This window comes from Crotalus tigris, unplaced genomic scaffold, assembly GCF_016545835.1.
Source record: "Crotalus tigris isolate CLP2741 ecotype Arizona unplaced genomic scaffold, ASM1654583v1 scf7180000019173.45859301935:6455823, whole genome shotgun sequence".
In the NCBI taxonomy this organism is placed as follows: Eukaryota; Metazoa; Chordata; class Lepidosauria; order Squamata; family Viperidae; genus Crotalus; species Crotalus tigris.
In genome coordinates, this window is record NW_024097414.1 from 2,812,242 (window position 1) to 2,830,607 (window position 18,366).

Consider the following 18,366-nt stretch of genomic DNA (forward strand, 5'->3'; position numbering starts at 1 on the left):
CGGGCATCTGAGGGGGATGGAAGGAGCAGGCTGGGGATGATGGGAGATCCAGCTGGAGTATCTGGGGAGGATGGGAGATGCAGGCAGGGGCCTCTGGGGATAATGGGACATGCAGCTGGAGTATCTGGGGATGATGGAAGATGCAATCTGGGGGTGATGAGCGATGCAGGCTGGAGCGTCTGGGGAGGATGGGAGATGCAGGCTGGGGCCTCTGTGGATAATGGGACATACAGCTGGAGTATCTGGGGATGATGGAAGATGCAATCCGGGGGTGATGAGTGATGCAGGCTGGAGCGTCTGTGGAGAATGGGATATACTAGGCTGATCTATAACCGTAATAAACATTTGATTTGATTTGATTTGATGGGAGATGCAGCCCGGAGTGTCTGGGGATGATGGGAGATGCAGTCCACGAGAAGTAATGCAGCCTGGAGCGGGTGGTAGCCGAAGCCGCCAAACAGAAGAACACACTTTTTCCTTCTTGATCACATTGCAGACTTTTCTTCCCCCTTCTGCTGCCCATTCTTACACCAGGCTTTTTCACCTGAGATGATGCCCAATGTTTGAATCCGGATTAAATCTTTTTATTTCCCTCTCGGGCTAAATGCTGGGATTTTTTTTTTCATCCTGCCGGCTGCCTCCTTTGATGTCTTCTTTCTAAAACGGGTGTAATTGTTTTAAAAAGGAGAACAGGAAAAAAATCTTTACTGCCTGGGAAAGGGGGCGGGGCCTAAGGGGGCGGGGCAGGTGTCCTTTCCAACTCCCCGCCTGTGGAAAAGTCCGCCCACCTGCCACCTAGAACAGGAACGTTCTTGCCTGGACTCGATGCTCCCCTCTATTCAAGCCGAGACGCTCTAGCCGCCTATTCCCTCGTTAGAAAACCCAACGTAACCTTCGAACGTCCCCGGCTCTATGGTTGGGCGCTAGAGAAGACGGGAAGGAAGGTCGCGCGGGGCAGGCTGGGAAGGCCGACAGTTTCCGTTTTCGCTTCCGCCGCTGCCATCTTGCTTTCGTTCCCGGGGAGGGTCGGCGTTTTGCGGCCTCGGCGGCGATGAAGCCTCTTCTGGTGCTGGCGCGGTGCATCCCCGTGAGTCAGTTTACCCGGCCGGGGGAAGCGGCCAAAGCGGAAGGAGCCGGGCCTGGGATTCCTCCCCGCCTTTCCCGGGCGTGCAAGCGACCTTGACCGGGTCCTTGCAGCGAAGGGGGCGGCCGGGCTGTTGCTGCTGCTGTTACTTCTCAGGGGTCGGTGGAGGGAGGCCGAAGGTCTTTTGGGTACCTGAGGCCGAGGCCTGGTTAGGCTGTCAGGGCTGGATCGTCCCTGCAGGGAGGTCGAGGGGTCGTCGGGCTCTGCCCGTGGGGAGGAGGAGAAATGCCTGCAGGTTGAAAGGTAGCAGGTCAAGGAGAAGGGTATATATTCAAAGGAGTTGGGGGTGTGTGATTGTCAATTAAAAAAATACACATTTAACAAAACCCTAAACAATAGGAATTAATAAAAAAGATAAATAATGCAACTCAGGTAAAAGATAGGGAGGGAGGGAGGGAGGGAGGGAGGGAGGGAGGGAAAGAGTAGGATGGGGGGAGGGGGAATCTGTTATTAGTTTGTCAATTAGATTAATAACAGATTCCATCTCCCCCCCCATCCTACTCCTTCCCTATCTTTTACCTGAGCGAAGGTGGGGGGGGATCTGTTATTTGTCCTTCAGACTAATAACAGATCCCCCCTCCCTATCTTTTAGCTGGGTTGCTTATTTATCTTTTTTTTAATTCCTATTGTGTATAGGTTTTTGTAAAATGTTTATCTTTTCCAATATTGTAAATCTTCCAGAGTTACTTTGTGTAAGAAAGATGGTCGATACATTTAATAAAGTGAAAAATAAATAAACATACAACTCCAGGATGAAGAATTGCACTCCCAAGTGGGCTGTGACTTGTTTTCTGATTTGTATTTAATTTTTGTGGTATTTTAAAATGTTTTTAGGGTGTTGCAAATGTTATCTTACTGTTGTTTAAAAAAAAAAAGCTTACACACATACAAATTTATCTTACACTTGTACTCTCTCTTACAGAAGAGGTTTTATTCTGTCCAGGCTGCACCCAAAGTTAAAGGCTCTGTAGTACCCCGAGTGCAGCTTCCCCCTGAGGATCTTGAGGTTGGTCTGAACTTGAAGTATTCTTTGCATTTTGACATTTTTGTTTAAGGGTTTAGTCACATGAGCCTTACATGGACCGACATCTCTTTTTCTAAATGCAGATCACAAAATTATCAAGTGGCTTGATGATTGCCTCTCTGGAAAACTATTGTCCCGTTTCTAGCATTGGTCTCTTCATTAAAGCAGGCAGTAGATATGAGACTTCCAGCAATTTGGGAACGTCACATCTGCTCCGTCTTGCAAGCAGCCTCGTGAGTTGCCCTTGTTGATTTTCTTCTTGAACGTGGAATGCACTAAACATGAATTTGAGGTGGGAGAATGAGTCAGGCAGCTGAGTAAAGTCCAGATAAAATGATGAAAGAATCATTTTTTTTCCTGTGTTTAAAAAAAAATGGCCCAAAGTGAAAGGATATAGAATGGCCCAGTTAGCCAAATTGGTTGCCTGAGCTGGCTATCAAATTCTCCCCAGCAATTGGCCTCCAAAATTAGAATCTTTGAAGCTCAGTGGACTAATACTGTCTGGTTGTTTGTAATTTGGAAATGCTGCTTACAATACAATGAATGGTTTCACATAATACTAGGCCAGGGTTAATTCCAGCATAACGTGAATAAGCTAAAATTATGGATCAATTTAAGGCGCTTAAAAGCAAATGTTGTAGGGCCCCTTTTGCCATTGAAAGTAATTACTCTAAGTAATCTTTAACATATTAAGGTTATATGCTATAATTACCTTAGTTTGCACTCCTTCAGGTAGCATTACTAGTTAACATTAATTAACGTTAATACTGTTGATAGATTCAGTTTTTAATCAGTGAATTTATCTAAACTTTATGTCCCTCATATTTTACCATATTTTGTCATCAGAGTGGGAGAGCAAGAGGCGCAGGGCAGGGCAGGGTTAAGAAGCTGTGACTCCTAATATAGTCTAGAGCTGTTAGGATGGATAGGCTCCAGGCCTTTAGAATTTCCAAAAAATATCGACCATTTGGCTCAATTCTCCTTTGCTTTGCCTCATCTTTCTCAATCCTGCCTATCATAAGCTAAATAGCTCGAAGCAATGAGATTGATTCAATGTGTCTGGTTATAATGCACAAAGGCAGAGTTACATTTCTTTCTGGCTGCCCTTTGCCTTGATAGTTACAGCTCGGAGTTATATTTTTTTAATAAATATCGTATTAATTTTCTAGTTTTACAATCAAATACTTAATAGACAACATGTTGTCTGGGTCCTTTAGTAATTCAGTGGTATATATTAACTTCTTCAATCTAGATCCAATATTACACCATCAGATGTTTCCTCTCTTCTTCCAGTAGTACCTATTTTCCATTGCAGCTCAAAATCTTAAACCTTTTTTCCACTTCTTCCATCAGAGCACAAAAGGAGCTTCTTCCTTTAAGATCGTCACGGGCATTGACAGCGTTGCGGCTAATCTCAGGTTTGTTACCAAAAGTTTGCCTTTCTTTTGAAGGGTTTGGGGAAATGGAGATGGATTCTCACGAGCGGTTTGCTCACCGGGCAATTCTTTTCATTAAAAGGCACATATTTAAGTTTTGCATTTTGTCAAATAAACTGCTAAGGAATTTGAATTGCTCGTGGTAGGCAACTGAAAGCAGCTGAGGCCTTTAAACAAAGAGAAAAACTGGAAGCCTTTCATATTTAATCATCAAAATTGAGCCTATCATAAAGATTTTCTGGATTTACAGAGGGAATTTTAATGATTTGTTTTGCACAAGTATTTTCTCAAGCATATTGGAAGATAGACAAGTTGTAAGAGCAAGACTGTTGATTTGATAATCTCACCTTAACACTAGTGATGACACCCCCACACATACACACATTCATCCATCCATCCATTCATTCCACAATGTGGCTAATGCTAGATTTCAGATATTTCCAATATATTTTCTGTTCTGCAAGTTCTTCATTTTTGTTCTTTTCTCTAGTGTGACTGCTACTCGGGAAAACATGGTTTATTCCGTTGAATGTCTGCGTGATTACATGTAAGCATCTAACTGTGTAACAAATCCCCCTTTTCAGTTCACCCACTGAGCATTCTCCTTGATAAAATTGTGGAACATTTTTTTTCTAATCATTTTTCTGTTGAAAGCCCCCTTTTTTGAAAAAAAAAATACACCTTTTTTTTTGCTTGCTTTATTCAGTGATACTGTGCTGGAATATTTAATAAATGTCACTACCGCTCCAGAATTCAGGCTGTGGGAGGTATCTGAACTCACTACCCGTCTAAAAGTTGACAAGGAAATTGCCTTTCACATTCCCCAGACCTGTAAGTGTGTGTATGTTTTTTTTAAAGTTGGTTGGCTATAGTTCTTTAAAATGGGTGGGAAATTTTTCCTGCTATGACTCTGTTTCTTCAGAGATTAATTGCTACATGATGAACACAAGTGAGTCCACCCCTTTCATTCTTCCAATTCCATTCTTTTGCTTTCCTCTTATCTCCTACCCTTTAAATTTGGCAACTGTTAAGATTTGTGAGTCTTAAACTTATAACTTTTAAGCCGTGCTGACTGAGGAATTCTGGGAGTTGAAGTCCATAAGTCTTAAAAGTTGCCCAATTTGGAGATCCGTGTTTTAGACTGATAGAGGACATTGCAGAATTCAAACACGAGTCTGACAAATTGTTCTTTTTTTAGATATAGGCCACAGGCAGTCTGTCATTCTTATTTTTTAAAATCTAAACAACTTGCTCATTATTACAGCAGTGTTCTGAATATGTTTTGAAAGTGGCCTACTACGTCTAGGTTGAAAACCATTGTGATCTCTGTGAGGGCAGTTGCTTTTAGTCAACAATTCTTATTCTTTCCTATGATAAAGAGACCTGAGTGTGGGTAAGTCTCCGTTACTAATTACCTAAGGTTAGGTACCACTAACTCCAAGTCAGTATCAGTAATTTATGCCTTTGCTAGTTTGTTAGGAAGTGTTCATTTCTACTTTTTTTTTTTTATTAAAAAGAAAATCCTGTCACGGGTGTCTCAATTGAGAGAAAAACACGTTTTTTTTCCCCGGTAGAACACAGTTTGGATACAGATTTTATTGATTACATTAATATAGCTGCTCATCTCACGTTGGTGACTCTGGGCAGTGGACGCAATTAAAATAATAATAAGAAAAAGTCCTTTGACTTGCTTCATAGTCAATCAAAATGTTCCCTTCTGTTTTTTTTTTTTGTTGTTGTTTGTTTTTTGCCTAGGTGTTCTGGAGAATTTGCATGCAGCCGCTTACCGAAACGCCCTGGCTAATTCTTTGTATTGTCCAGATTTCATGATTGGCAAAATTACATCAGAACAGGCAAGAATCTGAATGGTACTTTTGCAGGGATAGTACATGGAGATGCTCTGCTTTGTTCATCCATACTCAGATAAGGCAGGGCTTCAGATCTTGCAGGAATGGTTAGCAAAATATGCCAGCATCAGATGTAACAATGAGTATCAGCTCAGTAGTCTTTAAGAGGGATCAGATAAGACAGCAAAGTACAGGTAATTTTTGACTTAACCACCCTTCGCTTGGCAACTGTTCCAAAATTAACAGCCCTGAAAAAAATGATTTGCGACCAGTCCTCACACTTATGACTGTTGCAGCATCCTCGTGGTCACCTGATAAACATGCTGGTGCTTGGCAGCTGGCATGTATTTATAACAGTTGTAGCATCCTCGGGTCATGTGATTGGCATTTGCGACCTTTCCAGCTGGCATCCGACGAGCAAAGTCAATGGGATGAAGCCTGAGTCGCTTATTGACCTCATGGTTCATTTAACAGCTGCCGTGATTGGCTTTACAGCGGCCAAAAAAGATTGCTTAATTCAGGCAAAACTCACTTTGCAATGGAAGGGCAAGAAGTTGTGATTACTATATTCTGCCTTTACTATTGAAGAGAGTAGCTGGGCGCCCCAGCAGTGGAAGGAAGTTTTCCCATTCTGCTGGCGGACTAAATGGAGGCATCTTTTTAATTGCTGTATGGCAGAGTGGGGAACTTTTTATGTGATCCAGAAGGATCCTTTTTATCCTCTCATGTTAGTTACATGTCAGTGTCAACACTGCTAATATTGGATGTTTTTGCATTGACAAGAGATGGAGATGCAGCCATTTTCTTCTTTTTGCTTTTAGAGATAGGTGATGCTGGGGAGGGGGGAGGAATGTGCATGAGAGTCTAACTAGACATAACAACACTGAACCTAGTGTGAGAACCAAGGTTATTGAAATAAGAGACTGAAAGAATTGGTGGGCTGGAGAACTGGAGGGAGAGCTGTGCTTCAAACTAATTGGAGAATGTGATTTATGACTGTTAACTGGAGGAGGGAATTGTGCTTTGATACTATGTGCTCGTGAGGCTTCTCAAATAAAGATTCTTTAAGGTAAACAATGCCTCAAAGTTATTTGAAGAGTTTCATCTGTCGGAACCATGACAGTCAGCTCTTTTGAAGAGTTTATCTTTCTCTCTCACACAGTTGCACCAATATGTCCAGAACAACTTCACAAGTGCCCGCATGGCCTTGGTGGGGCTCGGTAGGTAATCTGCCCTTTCTGTTTTACCCCGTCCTGAATTCTGTTAAAAGATAACATTTTGGGGTGTTCCTTCTGACTCGGTGGCCATCTTGCAGGTGTCAGCCACGACGACCTAAAGCAAGTGGGAGAACAGTTCCTTAACATTCGTAGTGGGGCTGGCATGGCTGGCGAAAAAGCCAAATATCGCGGAGGTGAGTGACTGTCTTCTACTCTGGCTTTGTGAGTGGGGTGCCTTTTTTCAGCACTCTTTAATATGGCTGGGAATATTTAGCAATCCCTGGCAGTTCTTGACTTCCAACAGTTCATTTAGTGACCCAAGTGACAGTGGCATTGAGAACAGTGACTTATAGCTTTTCACACTTACGACTATTACAGCGTCCCCATGGTCACCTGATCACTTGGCAGCTGACTCGCATTTAGGACAGTTGCAGTGTCCCGGGGTCATGTGACCCCTTTCGCGGCTTTCAGACAAGCAAAGTCAAAGGGGACTTAACAACTGCAGCAGACTTAACAACTACAGCGTTAACGATAAGGTCGTAAAATGGGGCAAAACTCAGCTAACAAACGCCTCAGCGACATAATTTTCGGGCTCATTTGTCATAAGTCGAGGGACTACTTGTCCTTAGAACTTTTATTATGGAACTACTGTAAGTACAGGTGTAACTTCCTTCTCCTTTTCCCTCTGGTCCACCAGCCGAGAAAGATCGGAGACTGTTATTTCTCCTCTCCTCTTAAGGTGAAATCCGAGAACAGCATGATAATGACCTCGTCCATGCAGTTGTAGTAGCAGAGGGAGCTGCTATGGGAGGTGCAGAAGTGAATGCATTTAGCGTCCTTCAAAATATCCTTGGAGCAGGACCTCTCATTAAGAGAGGAAGCAGGATTACCAGCAAACTTGTCCAGGAGATTGCAAAGGCAACTTCCTTACCCTTTGATGTAAGCACTGACACTTATTTTTTCCTTTATATCAAGGGCCTAGAACAGTGGTTCTCAACCTTTTTAATGCCGCGACCCCCCCTCCCAACCGGTCGTAAGTCGAGGACTACTCAACCGGTCGTAAGTCGAGGACTACTCAACTGGTGCAGCACCGTTTGCAGAATGGGACTTTTGGCAGGCTCAGCAGGGCAGAGAAGCCTGGACAATTCCTATTGACTTTTGAAAGCCAATAGAATTAGACTCTATTCAAAAGAGTCTATTCTATTGGCTTTCAAAAGCCAATAGAATAAAAGGGAGTAGCACAGCTAAGGAAAAGGGGGGGGGGAAATGGCAGACTGCGTTGTTTGGTGACCCCCGTGAAATGGTCGTTCGACCCCAAATGGGGTCCCGACCCACAGGTTGAGAACCACTGTGCTAGAATATGCTAACAGAAGTGGCCTTCTGTTACAGGTTACAGCATTCAATGTAAATTACTCTGATTCTGGTCTTTTTGGCATATATACCATCTCTCCAGCTTCAGCCACCAGGGAGGTAAGTTATCAGGGTTGATGTAACTCCAGATCACCTTGAGGCCTGTGAATTACTTGCACTCCCAAGTGTGTTCTTAGGGTGGGTGTGCCAAAAGGTGCAACTCCTTTGGGAGGGATTTAAGGGGGAAAACGGATGTCTTTTGAGGGTGGAGTACCTCCAATTATTGCAGCCCAAAGTAACGTATTTTATATATCATGTTTGTGTCGAGGTAATCAAAACTGCTTTGAATCAAGTGAAGGCGGTTTCCGAGGGTGGAGTTACTGAAGAAGAAGTGAAGAGGGCCAAGTAAGTTTTGCTCCCCCCCCCCCAAAGATTCTTTGGTTATAGGGTGACTTGTTCACTCTCCAAAGATATTGTGGCTCCTTCTTTCCCGTTAAACTTTCTTGACTATCGGGTATGGGCATGTGTAGTATAATTCTCTGGATGTGTTAAAACTTTATTAAGCTAGAGTTCCCCCCCCCCCCCAAAAAAAAATCACAGCCAAAATGAACAATAAAGTGGTATTCAGAAGTAAGGCTGTAACAGAGAGCACGTGGTGTTTATTATGTATTTGTTTGAGTTTTATCCCGCCTTTATTAATTCATAAGTAATTCAAAGTGGTGAACATATATAAGACTCTTTTCTCCTCCTATTTCTCCCACAAAACAACCCTGTTGGGTTGGGCTGAGAGAGAGGAGCTGGCCCAAGGTCACTTAGCAGGTTTTCATGGCTAAGATGGGATTCAAATGCACCATCTCTTGGTGATTGGTCCAAGGTCGCTACAGCCAATATTCCTGTCTAAGGCAAGACTAGAACTCAGTCCCCTGGTTTCTACGCCGGCACCTTAACGACTTCGCCCATCTGGTTGAATGCAGAACTCCCTGGTGTCTCAAGAGCCCTGTGTGCTTGAGATTCTTAACCATTGCTGTGTAAGTCGAGGGAATACTGAGATAAGTGGCCAAACAATTTGTTGTATTTGCAACCAGTTGGATCAAGGAGAGAAGCAACCTAGAACTGAGGAGAAACTTCCCAACAGTTAGAACAATTAATCAGTGGAACAACCTGCCTCCAGAAGCAGTGAATGCTCCAACACTGGAAGTTTTTAAGAAGAGACTGGACAGCCATTTGTCTGAAATGGTATAGGCTTTCCTGTCTGAGCAGTGGGTTGGACTAGATGACCTCCAAGGTCCCTTCCAGCTTTATTATTATCTCTTTTAAAAAAGGAGCAAAAACACCATTATCCGAAATCTGTTTATTCTGAAGTTATTTATTACATGATTTGATAAAGTGCATGATTATGGCATTTTTTCCCTTGGAGATATTTTACTGAAACTTATTTTTGTTGCCAGTTGCATAAGTGAAATTTCTCAGATGACTTTCCTCGTGTTTCCTTCCTTAGAGAATCTCCTTAATGCCACAGTGACGGCCGTTTTAGCATAACCTACATCCTTGGGATTCAACTGCAACACAAAATGTTTGTTGAAAACAAAGTGACCATAATTGGAAATGTATTCAGTTTTATCCTTAGCGCACATTTTTTTCTCCCATTTTTTTCAGTATTTATCTCATGATCAGTTAATCTGGAACCTATACCATAGTTTTGAGAAAGTCAGCATTGTCGGGGTAATTCACTGAAAAGCTTACGAATCAAACTGGGTGATAAACTTTAGTTAACTCATGGATGGTCCTAATTCTTTGTGCCTGACATTAGACCTATTAAGGAAAACCTGCACATTATGGAAGGCATTTTTTGTGTATCTTAGACTCAAGCCTTTTCCCTAACTTGTAACAATCAACAGATGTTTTGTCACTTTTCTCTGGAAACCCTAACTTGGGTCTTCAAATGTGGCCCTTTTATGACTTGTGGACTTCAACTCCCAGAATTCCTTAGCCAGCTCTGGCTGATTGAGGAATTCTGGGAGTTGAAGTCCACAAGTCATAAAAGGGCCAAGTTTGAAGATCCCTGCCCTAACTCATTAAAACACAGTAGCTTTGTATCAGGGATATCTAACCTTGTCAGCATGCTGGCTGGGGAATTCTGGACGTTGAATTCCACGGGTCTGAAAGTCGACACGGTTGGACACCCCTGCTTTACATTGTAGAGATGCCATTTTTATCCGTTGTGATCAGGTTGCTGTTCTTACCTTCCCTTCTCTCCCATTCCTTCACAGGCAGCAGCTGAAGGCAGCTTTTTTTATGGCCGTGGAGTCTTCAGAAGGTTTGCTTAACGAAATCGGCAGCCAGGTGTTGACATCGGGGACGTACACCTCTCCGGCCAGCGTGGTTGAACAGATTGAGTCGGTGACCACGGCTGATGTTGTGAATGTAAGTCTCGCACCAGTCAGTTGTTGTAATAAGATTAGACATCAAATTAAGCAGGTTTTCACCTTTGCGTTTAGTAGGCAGGAATTGGGGGGCACTTCTGGGGTCTTAAATGATTTATGTCGTAAAATAATTAACAATCCTCATAACTGTGACTGAACCCTGAATCATGGGTACGCCCCTTCAGTGCTAAGGGTCAGAGTTTGCACCGAGATTCTGTAATGCCAATTGCAGCTATATTAAGCTGGGGCCTGTGGTTAATTTGCACACTCCAAAGTAAATGTGTTCTTACTGCTGACACTGTAAACGATAATTGTTTGGAACTGGGGATATTCTGCATTTGCGTCTAATTTTCATCCATGTTTACTGTCTTTGAAGGCCTGCATTTAATAGAAAAGGGGACAGAGATAAATTAGCATCAGTTTGCTGTTCTGTCAGAAAGATTGCCTCCCTACAGGGATTCCTCGACTTAGTGACCATTTCTTTAGCAACCATTCAGAGTTACAACCGCACTGAAAAGAAGGGGTAGGAGCAGTCCTCGCCCTTAACGGTTACAATATGCTGGGGTCCTATGATCACTATTTGTGACCTTCCCAGCTGGCTTCCCACAGTCAGTAGGGGGCAGCCAGATTCACTGAATGACGGCATGATTCACTTAACAGCTGTTGTGGTTTGCTTAACTACCATGGCAAAAAAAAGGTACTCACTTAAGAACTGTGTTGCTTAGCAATAAAAATTCTGGTCCTCCTTGTGATGATAAGTGGAGGACCTCCTGTTATTTTAAAAGAGACTTTGAGCTTAAAAGAGTATATTTAAAAAGGGACAGACTGCCAATTATTAAGTATGTTTACCAACCATACTTTCTGCTTTACTTTCTCAGGTGGCCAAGAAGTTTATTAGCGGGAAGAAGTCGATGACAGCTCGGGGAAACCTGTCAAATACCCCTTTTGCTGACGAGTTGTAAGAAAGCAAACACAGGGTATGGCTGTAAGGTGAACCCCAAAGCAAGCCGGATCGACTGTTCTTCCAGGTGCTTTGGCTTAACAGATTTCTATGTCCATTTACCTACGTCAAATAAAGTGCAGAACCCGTACAACAACAGAATGGCCAGCCTTTTGTCTTCAAAAACTAGATTGCAGAAGTTGCCAGCTTTGGTTGGACCGGGCTGTAAGGCTTGTAAAATAAATCAATAAACTAAGAAAGTGAGTCCTGGCATAAGGTGTATAAACAAAGGTTCTGAATATTGGGCTTTGGGATTAGCTATTTCAAAGGGAATTCTGTGTACCAGGGGTCCCCAACCCCCGGTCCATGGACCAGTACTGGGCCACACAAACAAGCAAAGCCCCATCCGCAGGATGCAGGCAGCACACAAAACCACGCAGCCTTTGGTCCGCGGAAAAACCTCTCTCCACGGAACCGGTCCTTGGTGCCCCAAAGGTTGGAGACCTCTGATCTATACGCCATGTAAGAGACAGCACTATCATTGTGGTGGTTTTGAAGTAAATTCTTACCTCTAAAAGTGAAAGGCGGCTGAACGCAGCTCTTTCTGTTATACTTCAGAGGATGGCTTCCGGAAACTAAGAAAACTGATTGTGGTTTTCTTCTTCCCTTCTAAGGTAGTTCCTCCATAGGAGGGCATTTCTCATTTCAAAAAAAACCCCAGATTTTCCCATCTCCAAACAGATGAAAACTGATTTCCAGTTCGGGGATAACGGGGGCAAACGAAAATCCAGCCCAAAGCTCCAATGCGACGCCCCCAATCTTGGCCAGGCCAAAGATAAATTCAGAGGCCCGTCTACTCAAGTTCGTAAGAAACATTTTCAAGCCAAAATGCATCCGACACGGAGGAAGAAGACGAGGCTGAGGGTGGGGCTTTATGTTTGGGCATAGTCCAGTACGGAGAGGATGACGATACGTATAATGTTGACATGTCCACCTCGCTTTCCGTTTCAAAGTCCTGATGGATCATAATGTCACAACCGATGTCGGAACCCACGGTAAAGGTATAGGTTTTCCTTTCAAAAATGTGCCAGTCTTTGGAGATCCATGTGGGTTGGTGGATCAAAGGCTCGACGGAAAGTGAGCGCACAGCTTTCACGTTACGGAGGCTGTGGACGTTATGGACGCTGTGGAAGCTATGGACGTTATGGACACTATGGACGTTATGGATGCCATGAAAGCTACAGACGTTATGGACGCCATGGAAGCTACTGACATTATGGATGCCATGGAAGCTACGGATGTTATGGACACCATGGAAGCTGTGGACACTACGGACACCGCGCACTGATAAAGCTCTCGCGCGTTCAGGTTCTTGGTAGCTTTCCTCACTGCCCTCCTCGCTGTCCTCAACCTTCCCTTCACTCTCGTTCTCCGAGTCTTCACTGCTCGTCCAATTTTCCTCACTGGCGTAACTCTCTATGCTGAAATGTAGAGAAGGATCAGTTCCCGCAGGGAATTGTCACACTGTTTTTACTATCTATTTCTCAAAAATTGGGACAGATAACAAAACTCCCTTACTCTGTTGCAGGTCCTTTTAATTCAGGGATGTTTACGAGGGCCGTCTGCCACCGGCTGGGGATCTTAATAAAATCCCTGTAAACCTGGATTTGCAGAACGGTTCCTATGGGAACAGTGTGCAGGAGCTGTCTGAGTTCTCGCAAGGTCCAGCCTAAGACATTTGCGTGTCCAATTTTGAGTAGGATATCTCCTGAAATGGAGGGAAAAAACACGGGATCCATGGTACTGCCAATCATTGCTTAAGAAACATAGTTGAAAATTGCAATGCTGAGTAAGTTTAAGAAAGTAATCAGCTTCAATCAAGCATAACAGTAAAACAGTTTTTTTTTTGTGTGTGTGTGTGTGTGTGTGTGTGAAGGTCTGGAAAACAAAGTAATAAAAGAGTACACATCCTGAAGTGTTGATTGCTCAAAAATCAAGCAGTCCTTCACCAAGAAGATTGATTTATTGATTTTCTATGCCACCCATCTCCCTGACAAGGTGCCTCTGGGCAGCCTGATTGATTGAAATTTCATGCTAGGACAGGGGTCTTCAAACATGGCCCTTTTATGGCTTGTGGACTTCAACTCCCAGAATTCCTCAGCCAGTGTGCCTGGCTGAGGAATTCTGGAAGTTGAGGTCCACAAGTCATAAAAGGGCCAAGTTTGAAGACCCCTGTGCCAGGACAAGCACAGATTTTTATCAAATGGTACTTACAGCACCCATTGGGGAGCTGGCTGAGGAATTCTGGGAGTTGAAGTCCACAAGTCTTAAAGTTGCCAAGGTTGAGGACCCCTGGAGTATAGCTTAGGGTGGGTTTTTCCATACTTGGGAACCAAAACCCTTTTCCCATTGTTTTGAATAGGTCTTCATCTTGTTACTGGTTTTGTATGGTCTCAACGCTGGTTTTGTGGTTTTGCTCACCTGCTTGGAGTTTGCCGTCTTTGGCAGCAGCACCTTTGTCTACTACACCCGAAACTTGGAGATAAGGCCCATTCTGAATAAGTATGATACCTAGACCATCCTCGTCCATCTGAATATTTGTTTTGATGGTTTTGCTCAAAGTATGTTCAGAATCCTCCATGTCCGAAGACTCATCTAAAGTGACAAATGCAGGGGACTTCAAAAAGCTAAGCTTTGTTTAATCATTAGTGTAGAACTCCATCCTGCCCAGTTTCTTAAGAAAACACAATTCTTCTGGACTATATTGTACAAAAGGTGCACATTTATATTTTTAACCTGTCCTTTAGGCCAGGGGTCCTCACCCTTGGCAATTTGAAGACTTGTGGACTTCAATTCCCAGAATTCCTCAGCCAGCTTTGCTGGGAGTTGAAGTTCACGAGTCTTAAAGTTGCCAAGGGGAGGACCTCTGCTTTAGTCAACTTTAGATCTTGTTTTCTTTCTTACCAGCGTAATTGGAAGAAATTGTCCTGAGCCATAAATAGACAGCCTATTGTGCAAACTACTATAAACCGTGGATTACATTGGAGCATGTTGAATAAGGCCAACTTTGGTTTATTCAAATCAAACTCTCATTGCATTCTGAAAAATGTCCGCAAAGTATGGATCAGTCCAGCATGTAAAACCTGTCTTTCCTTAGTCTGATTCTAATCCCTTGTGCTCACCGGCTCAATTTTTTCTACAATCTGAAATTTTGAAGCAACCCAACCCATAATGCATTAGAATTTGCATTATATGCAAGATTAGAAATATGTTTTGGGGGGTGCTTACCTGAATCCCAGTCATTCTCATAATCTTCTAAATCAGAATATAAACTTTCTTCATCTGCAGAGGAAGAATACGAGTAGGTTACAAAGCTTGTAGATCCTGGTCAAAAGTATAAAGCAGTTAGCCATCCTAATCTAATGGACGTGCTCTACACTTGAGCTTTTTTCTCAAGCCAAAGCTTAGCAAGGGGCTAAGGAAATAAAGAAAAACATGGAGGTGCTTGTAAAATGAGATCCACTCCAAAGCTGAGTCCCAACGCTTGAGGGTGTCTAATGGCATTTGCTCTTTAAATAGCAAATTTCAGCGGCACATCATTTAAACTGCCTATAAAGTCCTATGTTAGAACATAGAATAATAGAGTTGGAACAGACCTTGGAAGTCTTCTAGCCCAACCTCCTGAAATGATATAAGAGACCCTCTATCATTTCAGACACATAGCTGTCCAGTCTCTTTTTGAAAGCCTTCAGAGATGGAGCACCTACAACTTCTGAAGGCAAGCTATTCCACTATTGGGAAATTTCTCCTGAATTCCAGGTTCCTTTTCTCCTTGGTTAGTTTCCAACCATTGTTTCTTTTCTTGCCTTTTGGTGCTTTGAAAAATAGTCTGACCTCGTCTTGGTAGGAGCCCCTCAAATATTGGGAACTTTGAAAAGGCATTTGTTACTAAGCATTGGTGGCTGCCTCCCTGTGAGAAATTTGAGGTTGAGTCAGATGCATCTTTCATTGGATGCCATCTGAGATGCTCACCGATCAATAATAAGTACTGCTTAAAGAAAGAGTTGGCCTGCAGTCATTAATTTGTTGTGTAAATACATGCAGGAATGTAACAGTGATGTCAACATCTCTAGGACTTTTCCACAATGAGCAGCATTTGTTGACCCCCAAATGCGAAAAAGTCAGTCGCAAGACTTTTTATCAAATTATTGATCGCACTGATGGAAGGAAGAAGGGAGAAGAGCAAGTGAGAAGGAATTTAGCTATAATGATACCTGATGATACTTGAGACCATCTTCTGAAGGTCAGCCCAGCTGCTGACCTCCTCCTGAAATATGGCCACTTTAGAGATGACTTTCTTCTTTCAAAAGACCTCTCTCTGGCGGAGGACCGCCTTCTGTCAAAAGGTCTCCTCCTGTCAAATGTCCTCCCTCGGTCAGCTGATGACCTCCTTCTGAAATATGGTTCCCTTGCAGAAGATCTCCTGGCAGATGATCGCCTTCTGTCGGATGATCTCTCTCTGGTGGAAGACCTCCTTCTGTCAGAAGATATCCTTCTCTCAAAGGTCCTCTCTCGGTCAGCTGATGACCTCCTTCTAAAGTATGGTCCTCTTGTAGAGGGCCTCCTGGCAGATGATCGTCTTCTGTCAGATGATCTCTCTCTGGTGGAGGATCTCCTTCTGTCAGAAGTTATTCTGTCAAAGGTCCTTCCTCGCTCATCTGATGATTTTCTTCTGAAGTATGGTCCACTTGTAGAGGGCCTCCTGGCAGATGATCGTCTTCTGTCAGATGATCTCTCTCTGGTGGAGGATCTCCTTCTACCAGAAGAAGTCCTTCTGTCAACTGTCCTCCCTCGCTCATCTGATGACCTCCTTCTGAAGTATGGTTCTCTTGTAGAGGGCCTCCTGGCAGATGATCGTCTTCTGTCAGATGAGCTCTCTCTGGTGGAGGACCTCCTTCTGTCAGAAGATCTCCGCCTATCAAAGGTCCTCCCTCGGTCAGATGACCTTTTCCTGTCAGATAATCGATCTGAAGAACCACTGATCGAAGACTTGAGGGAAGGTGATTTCTTGAAAGTTAACTCTTTCTTAAAAGTTGGCTTTTGAGGATCCATGGTGATCAGTCCTCAGCAGGATCTATCCGGAACCCAACATAGACAGAGACTACATGGAAAGTGGAAATGACCACTAATCTGAAAATATCACATTAAGGAAGAACACTGCGGTAGGCAAGGTGATGACAATGCCTAGCAACAGTTTAGAATCTTAATGGTATTTGAATTCCAGGAATTTTGGAACTTTCAAGAATGAATAAAGAGTAAAAAAAATGACTAGGCAGATTTAAGGTGCCTTCACAAGCTTCTGAAATATCTGGCATTGTTGCAAAAGTGGAATTATGAAAAAAAAAAAAAAAGGATCGTTCATTTGATGGGCTCACACCCAACACTGAGCAGTGTAGTTTAGACAGCAGATCTTGGCTGAATAGCACGAATGAAAGTGGTCCTGTTGTAAACAATGCATAAACTCTGCTTCTGAGAAAAAAAACTTTCCCGTATATTTTTTTCTTTAAAATGAGGCTCTACAATACTGTGATTTTTTTTTTTTTTTTTTTTTTGCACAGCAAGCCATGGAGATAATATCCTAAAGGTCATTTTCAAGGGTTTTGAATAAACGCTGGAGTTAAGTACTTTCTCAGAGACTCTGTAATTTGCATAGATGGATCTAAAAATACAGCGGATCGACCATCCGCTGTGTAAATGTCAATGGTAATTTAGAGCAGCAGCAGTGTTATGGGTATGTCCTATCAAGACAACCCTCAAAAAGGTGTTGCTATGGTTTTATACATATATTTAGAATTTTTTTACAAATCTGTGGCTTTCGAATTGTTAAGAGTTGGCAGTTTAATATACTACTAATCCAGTGGTTCTCAACCATTTTAATGCCGCGACCCCCAACCGATCGTAAGTCGAGGACTACTCAGCCGGTCGTAAGTCGAGGACTACTCAACTGGTGCAGCACCGTTTGCAGAATGGGACTTTTGGCGGGCTCAGCAGGGCAGAGACAGCCTGGACAATTCCTATTGGCTTTTGAAAGCCAATAGAATTAGACTCTATTCAAGAGAGTCTATTCTATTGGCTTTCAAAAGCCAATAGAATAAAAGGGAGTAGCACAGCTAAGGAAAAGGGGGGAAAAATGGCGGACTGCGTTGTTTGGCGACCCCCATGAAATGGTCGTTCGACCCCAAATGGGGTCCCGACCCACAGGTTGAGAACCACTGTACTAATCGATCAAACGTCTGATACTACTGGATCCAAATTAATCATATCTTAATTTGGGGGGGGGGTTTCTCTTGTGGAAGAGCTGTTTAGCATTGCTAAAGCAAAACTTTTAGAATGGGATAACTCTTTAGGAATCACGCACCCAGGCACATTTTACAAACAGTGTTTAGAGAAATCTGATTTACAAAAAGGGCTTTGCATAGTAAACAAGTAAAATAAATAAAAAGAAGTTTGAAATTTTTAAAAAGCGGGAGAACGAGTTAAAACTCCAGAAAATTAGATCCTCTTCTAAACCAATTGACAACGGCCTGGACCCAAGTTGCATTAATGGTTGGTAATTGTGTTATCCAACTCCTGTTGGTAAGTGCCAGTTGTGTGTGTGTATATGTGTGTGTAATAAGACCGTGACTCATACAATTATATGAGTGGCTGGAGTAATACTAAGCATGCCACCTAGCCAGAAATCTGTTAAGGATTTAAATAGCAAAGTCTGAGAAGAATTGTTATTCCAACGCCTTCTACTCCAACCCCTTATTTTTGCAACTACATCTTTATTTTTCTTTTGGTTCAATTATCTAACTCCACTAAAAGTCCTTTGAGCTAGGTGGCCAAGTCTTATATTAAAAATAATATTATGAAGGCTCAGTTTTCTTCTCTCTGTCACTCTGCATGGGATTTTTTCCCCCCCTCACAACCAAGAAATGGAAGG

The 18,366-nt window shown here is 42.9% G+C and overlaps 2 protein-coding genes across 2 annotated transcripts; one reads left to right on the top strand and one right to left on the bottom strand.

The window, feature by feature from the left end:
* The first annotated feature begins 930 nt into the window (after window positions 1-930).
* Window positions 931-11,535, top strand: LOC120315769 (cytochrome b-c1 complex subunit 2, mitochondrial). Its single transcript, XM_039360655.1, has 14 exons — window positions 931-1,087; window positions 2,067-2,150; window positions 2,252-2,401; window positions 3,522-3,586; window positions 4,095-4,151; window positions 4,311-4,435; window positions 5,360-5,457; window positions 6,614-6,671; window positions 6,767-6,862; window positions 7,408-7,607; window positions 8,058-8,138; window positions 8,347-8,423; window positions 10,289-10,442; window positions 11,320-11,535. Exons 1-14 carry the CDS (start codon window positions 1,052-1,054, stop codon window positions 11,401-11,403), a joined length of 1,365 nt encoding a protein of 454 aa, XP_039216589.1. The 5' UTR covers window positions 931-1,051; the 3' UTR covers window positions 11,404-11,535.
* Window positions 11,536-11,685: 150 nt separating this feature from the next.
* Window positions 11,686-17,145, bottom strand: PDZD9 (PDZ domain containing 9). Its single transcript, XM_039360569.1, has 5 exons — window positions 15,656-17,145; window positions 14,670-14,723; window positions 13,863-14,036; window positions 12,960-13,149; window positions 11,686-12,898 (listed from the first exon to the last, which is right to left on the bottom strand). The coding sequence occupies exons 1-5, from the start codon at window positions 16,491-16,493 to the stop codon at window positions 12,235-12,237; spliced, it is 1,920 nt and encodes a 639-aa protein (XP_039216503.1). The 5' UTR covers window positions 16,494-17,145; the 3' UTR covers window positions 11,686-12,234.
* Between the last annotated feature and the right edge of the window lie 1,221 nt (window positions 17,146-18,366).

Coding starts and splice junctions, on each gene's coding strand:
- PDZD9 (XM_039360569.1), bottom strand. CDS start 16,493: ATGGATCCTCAAAAGCCAACTTTTAAGAAAGAGTTAACTTTCAAGAAA. Junction 14,724..15,655: donor ATGGTCTCAAGTATCATCAG/GTATCATTATAG, acceptor CTTCCTCTGCAG/ATGAAGAAAGTTTATATTCT. Junction 12,899..12,959: donor TTAAAAGGACCTGCAACAGA/GTAAGGGAGTTT, acceptor AACAGTGTGACA/ATTCCCTGCGGGAACTGATC.
- LOC120315769 (XM_039360655.1), top strand. CDS start 1,052: ATGAAGCCTCTTCTGGTGCTGGCGCGGTGCATCCCC. Junction 4,436..5,359: donor CTTTCACATTCCCCAGACCT/GTAAGTGTGTGT, acceptor TTTTTTGCCTAG/GTGTTCTGGAGAATTTGCAT. Junction 6,672..6,766: donor CATGGCCTTGGTGGGGCTCG/GTAGGTAATCTG, acceptor GCCATCTTGCAG/GTGTCAGCCACGACGACCTA.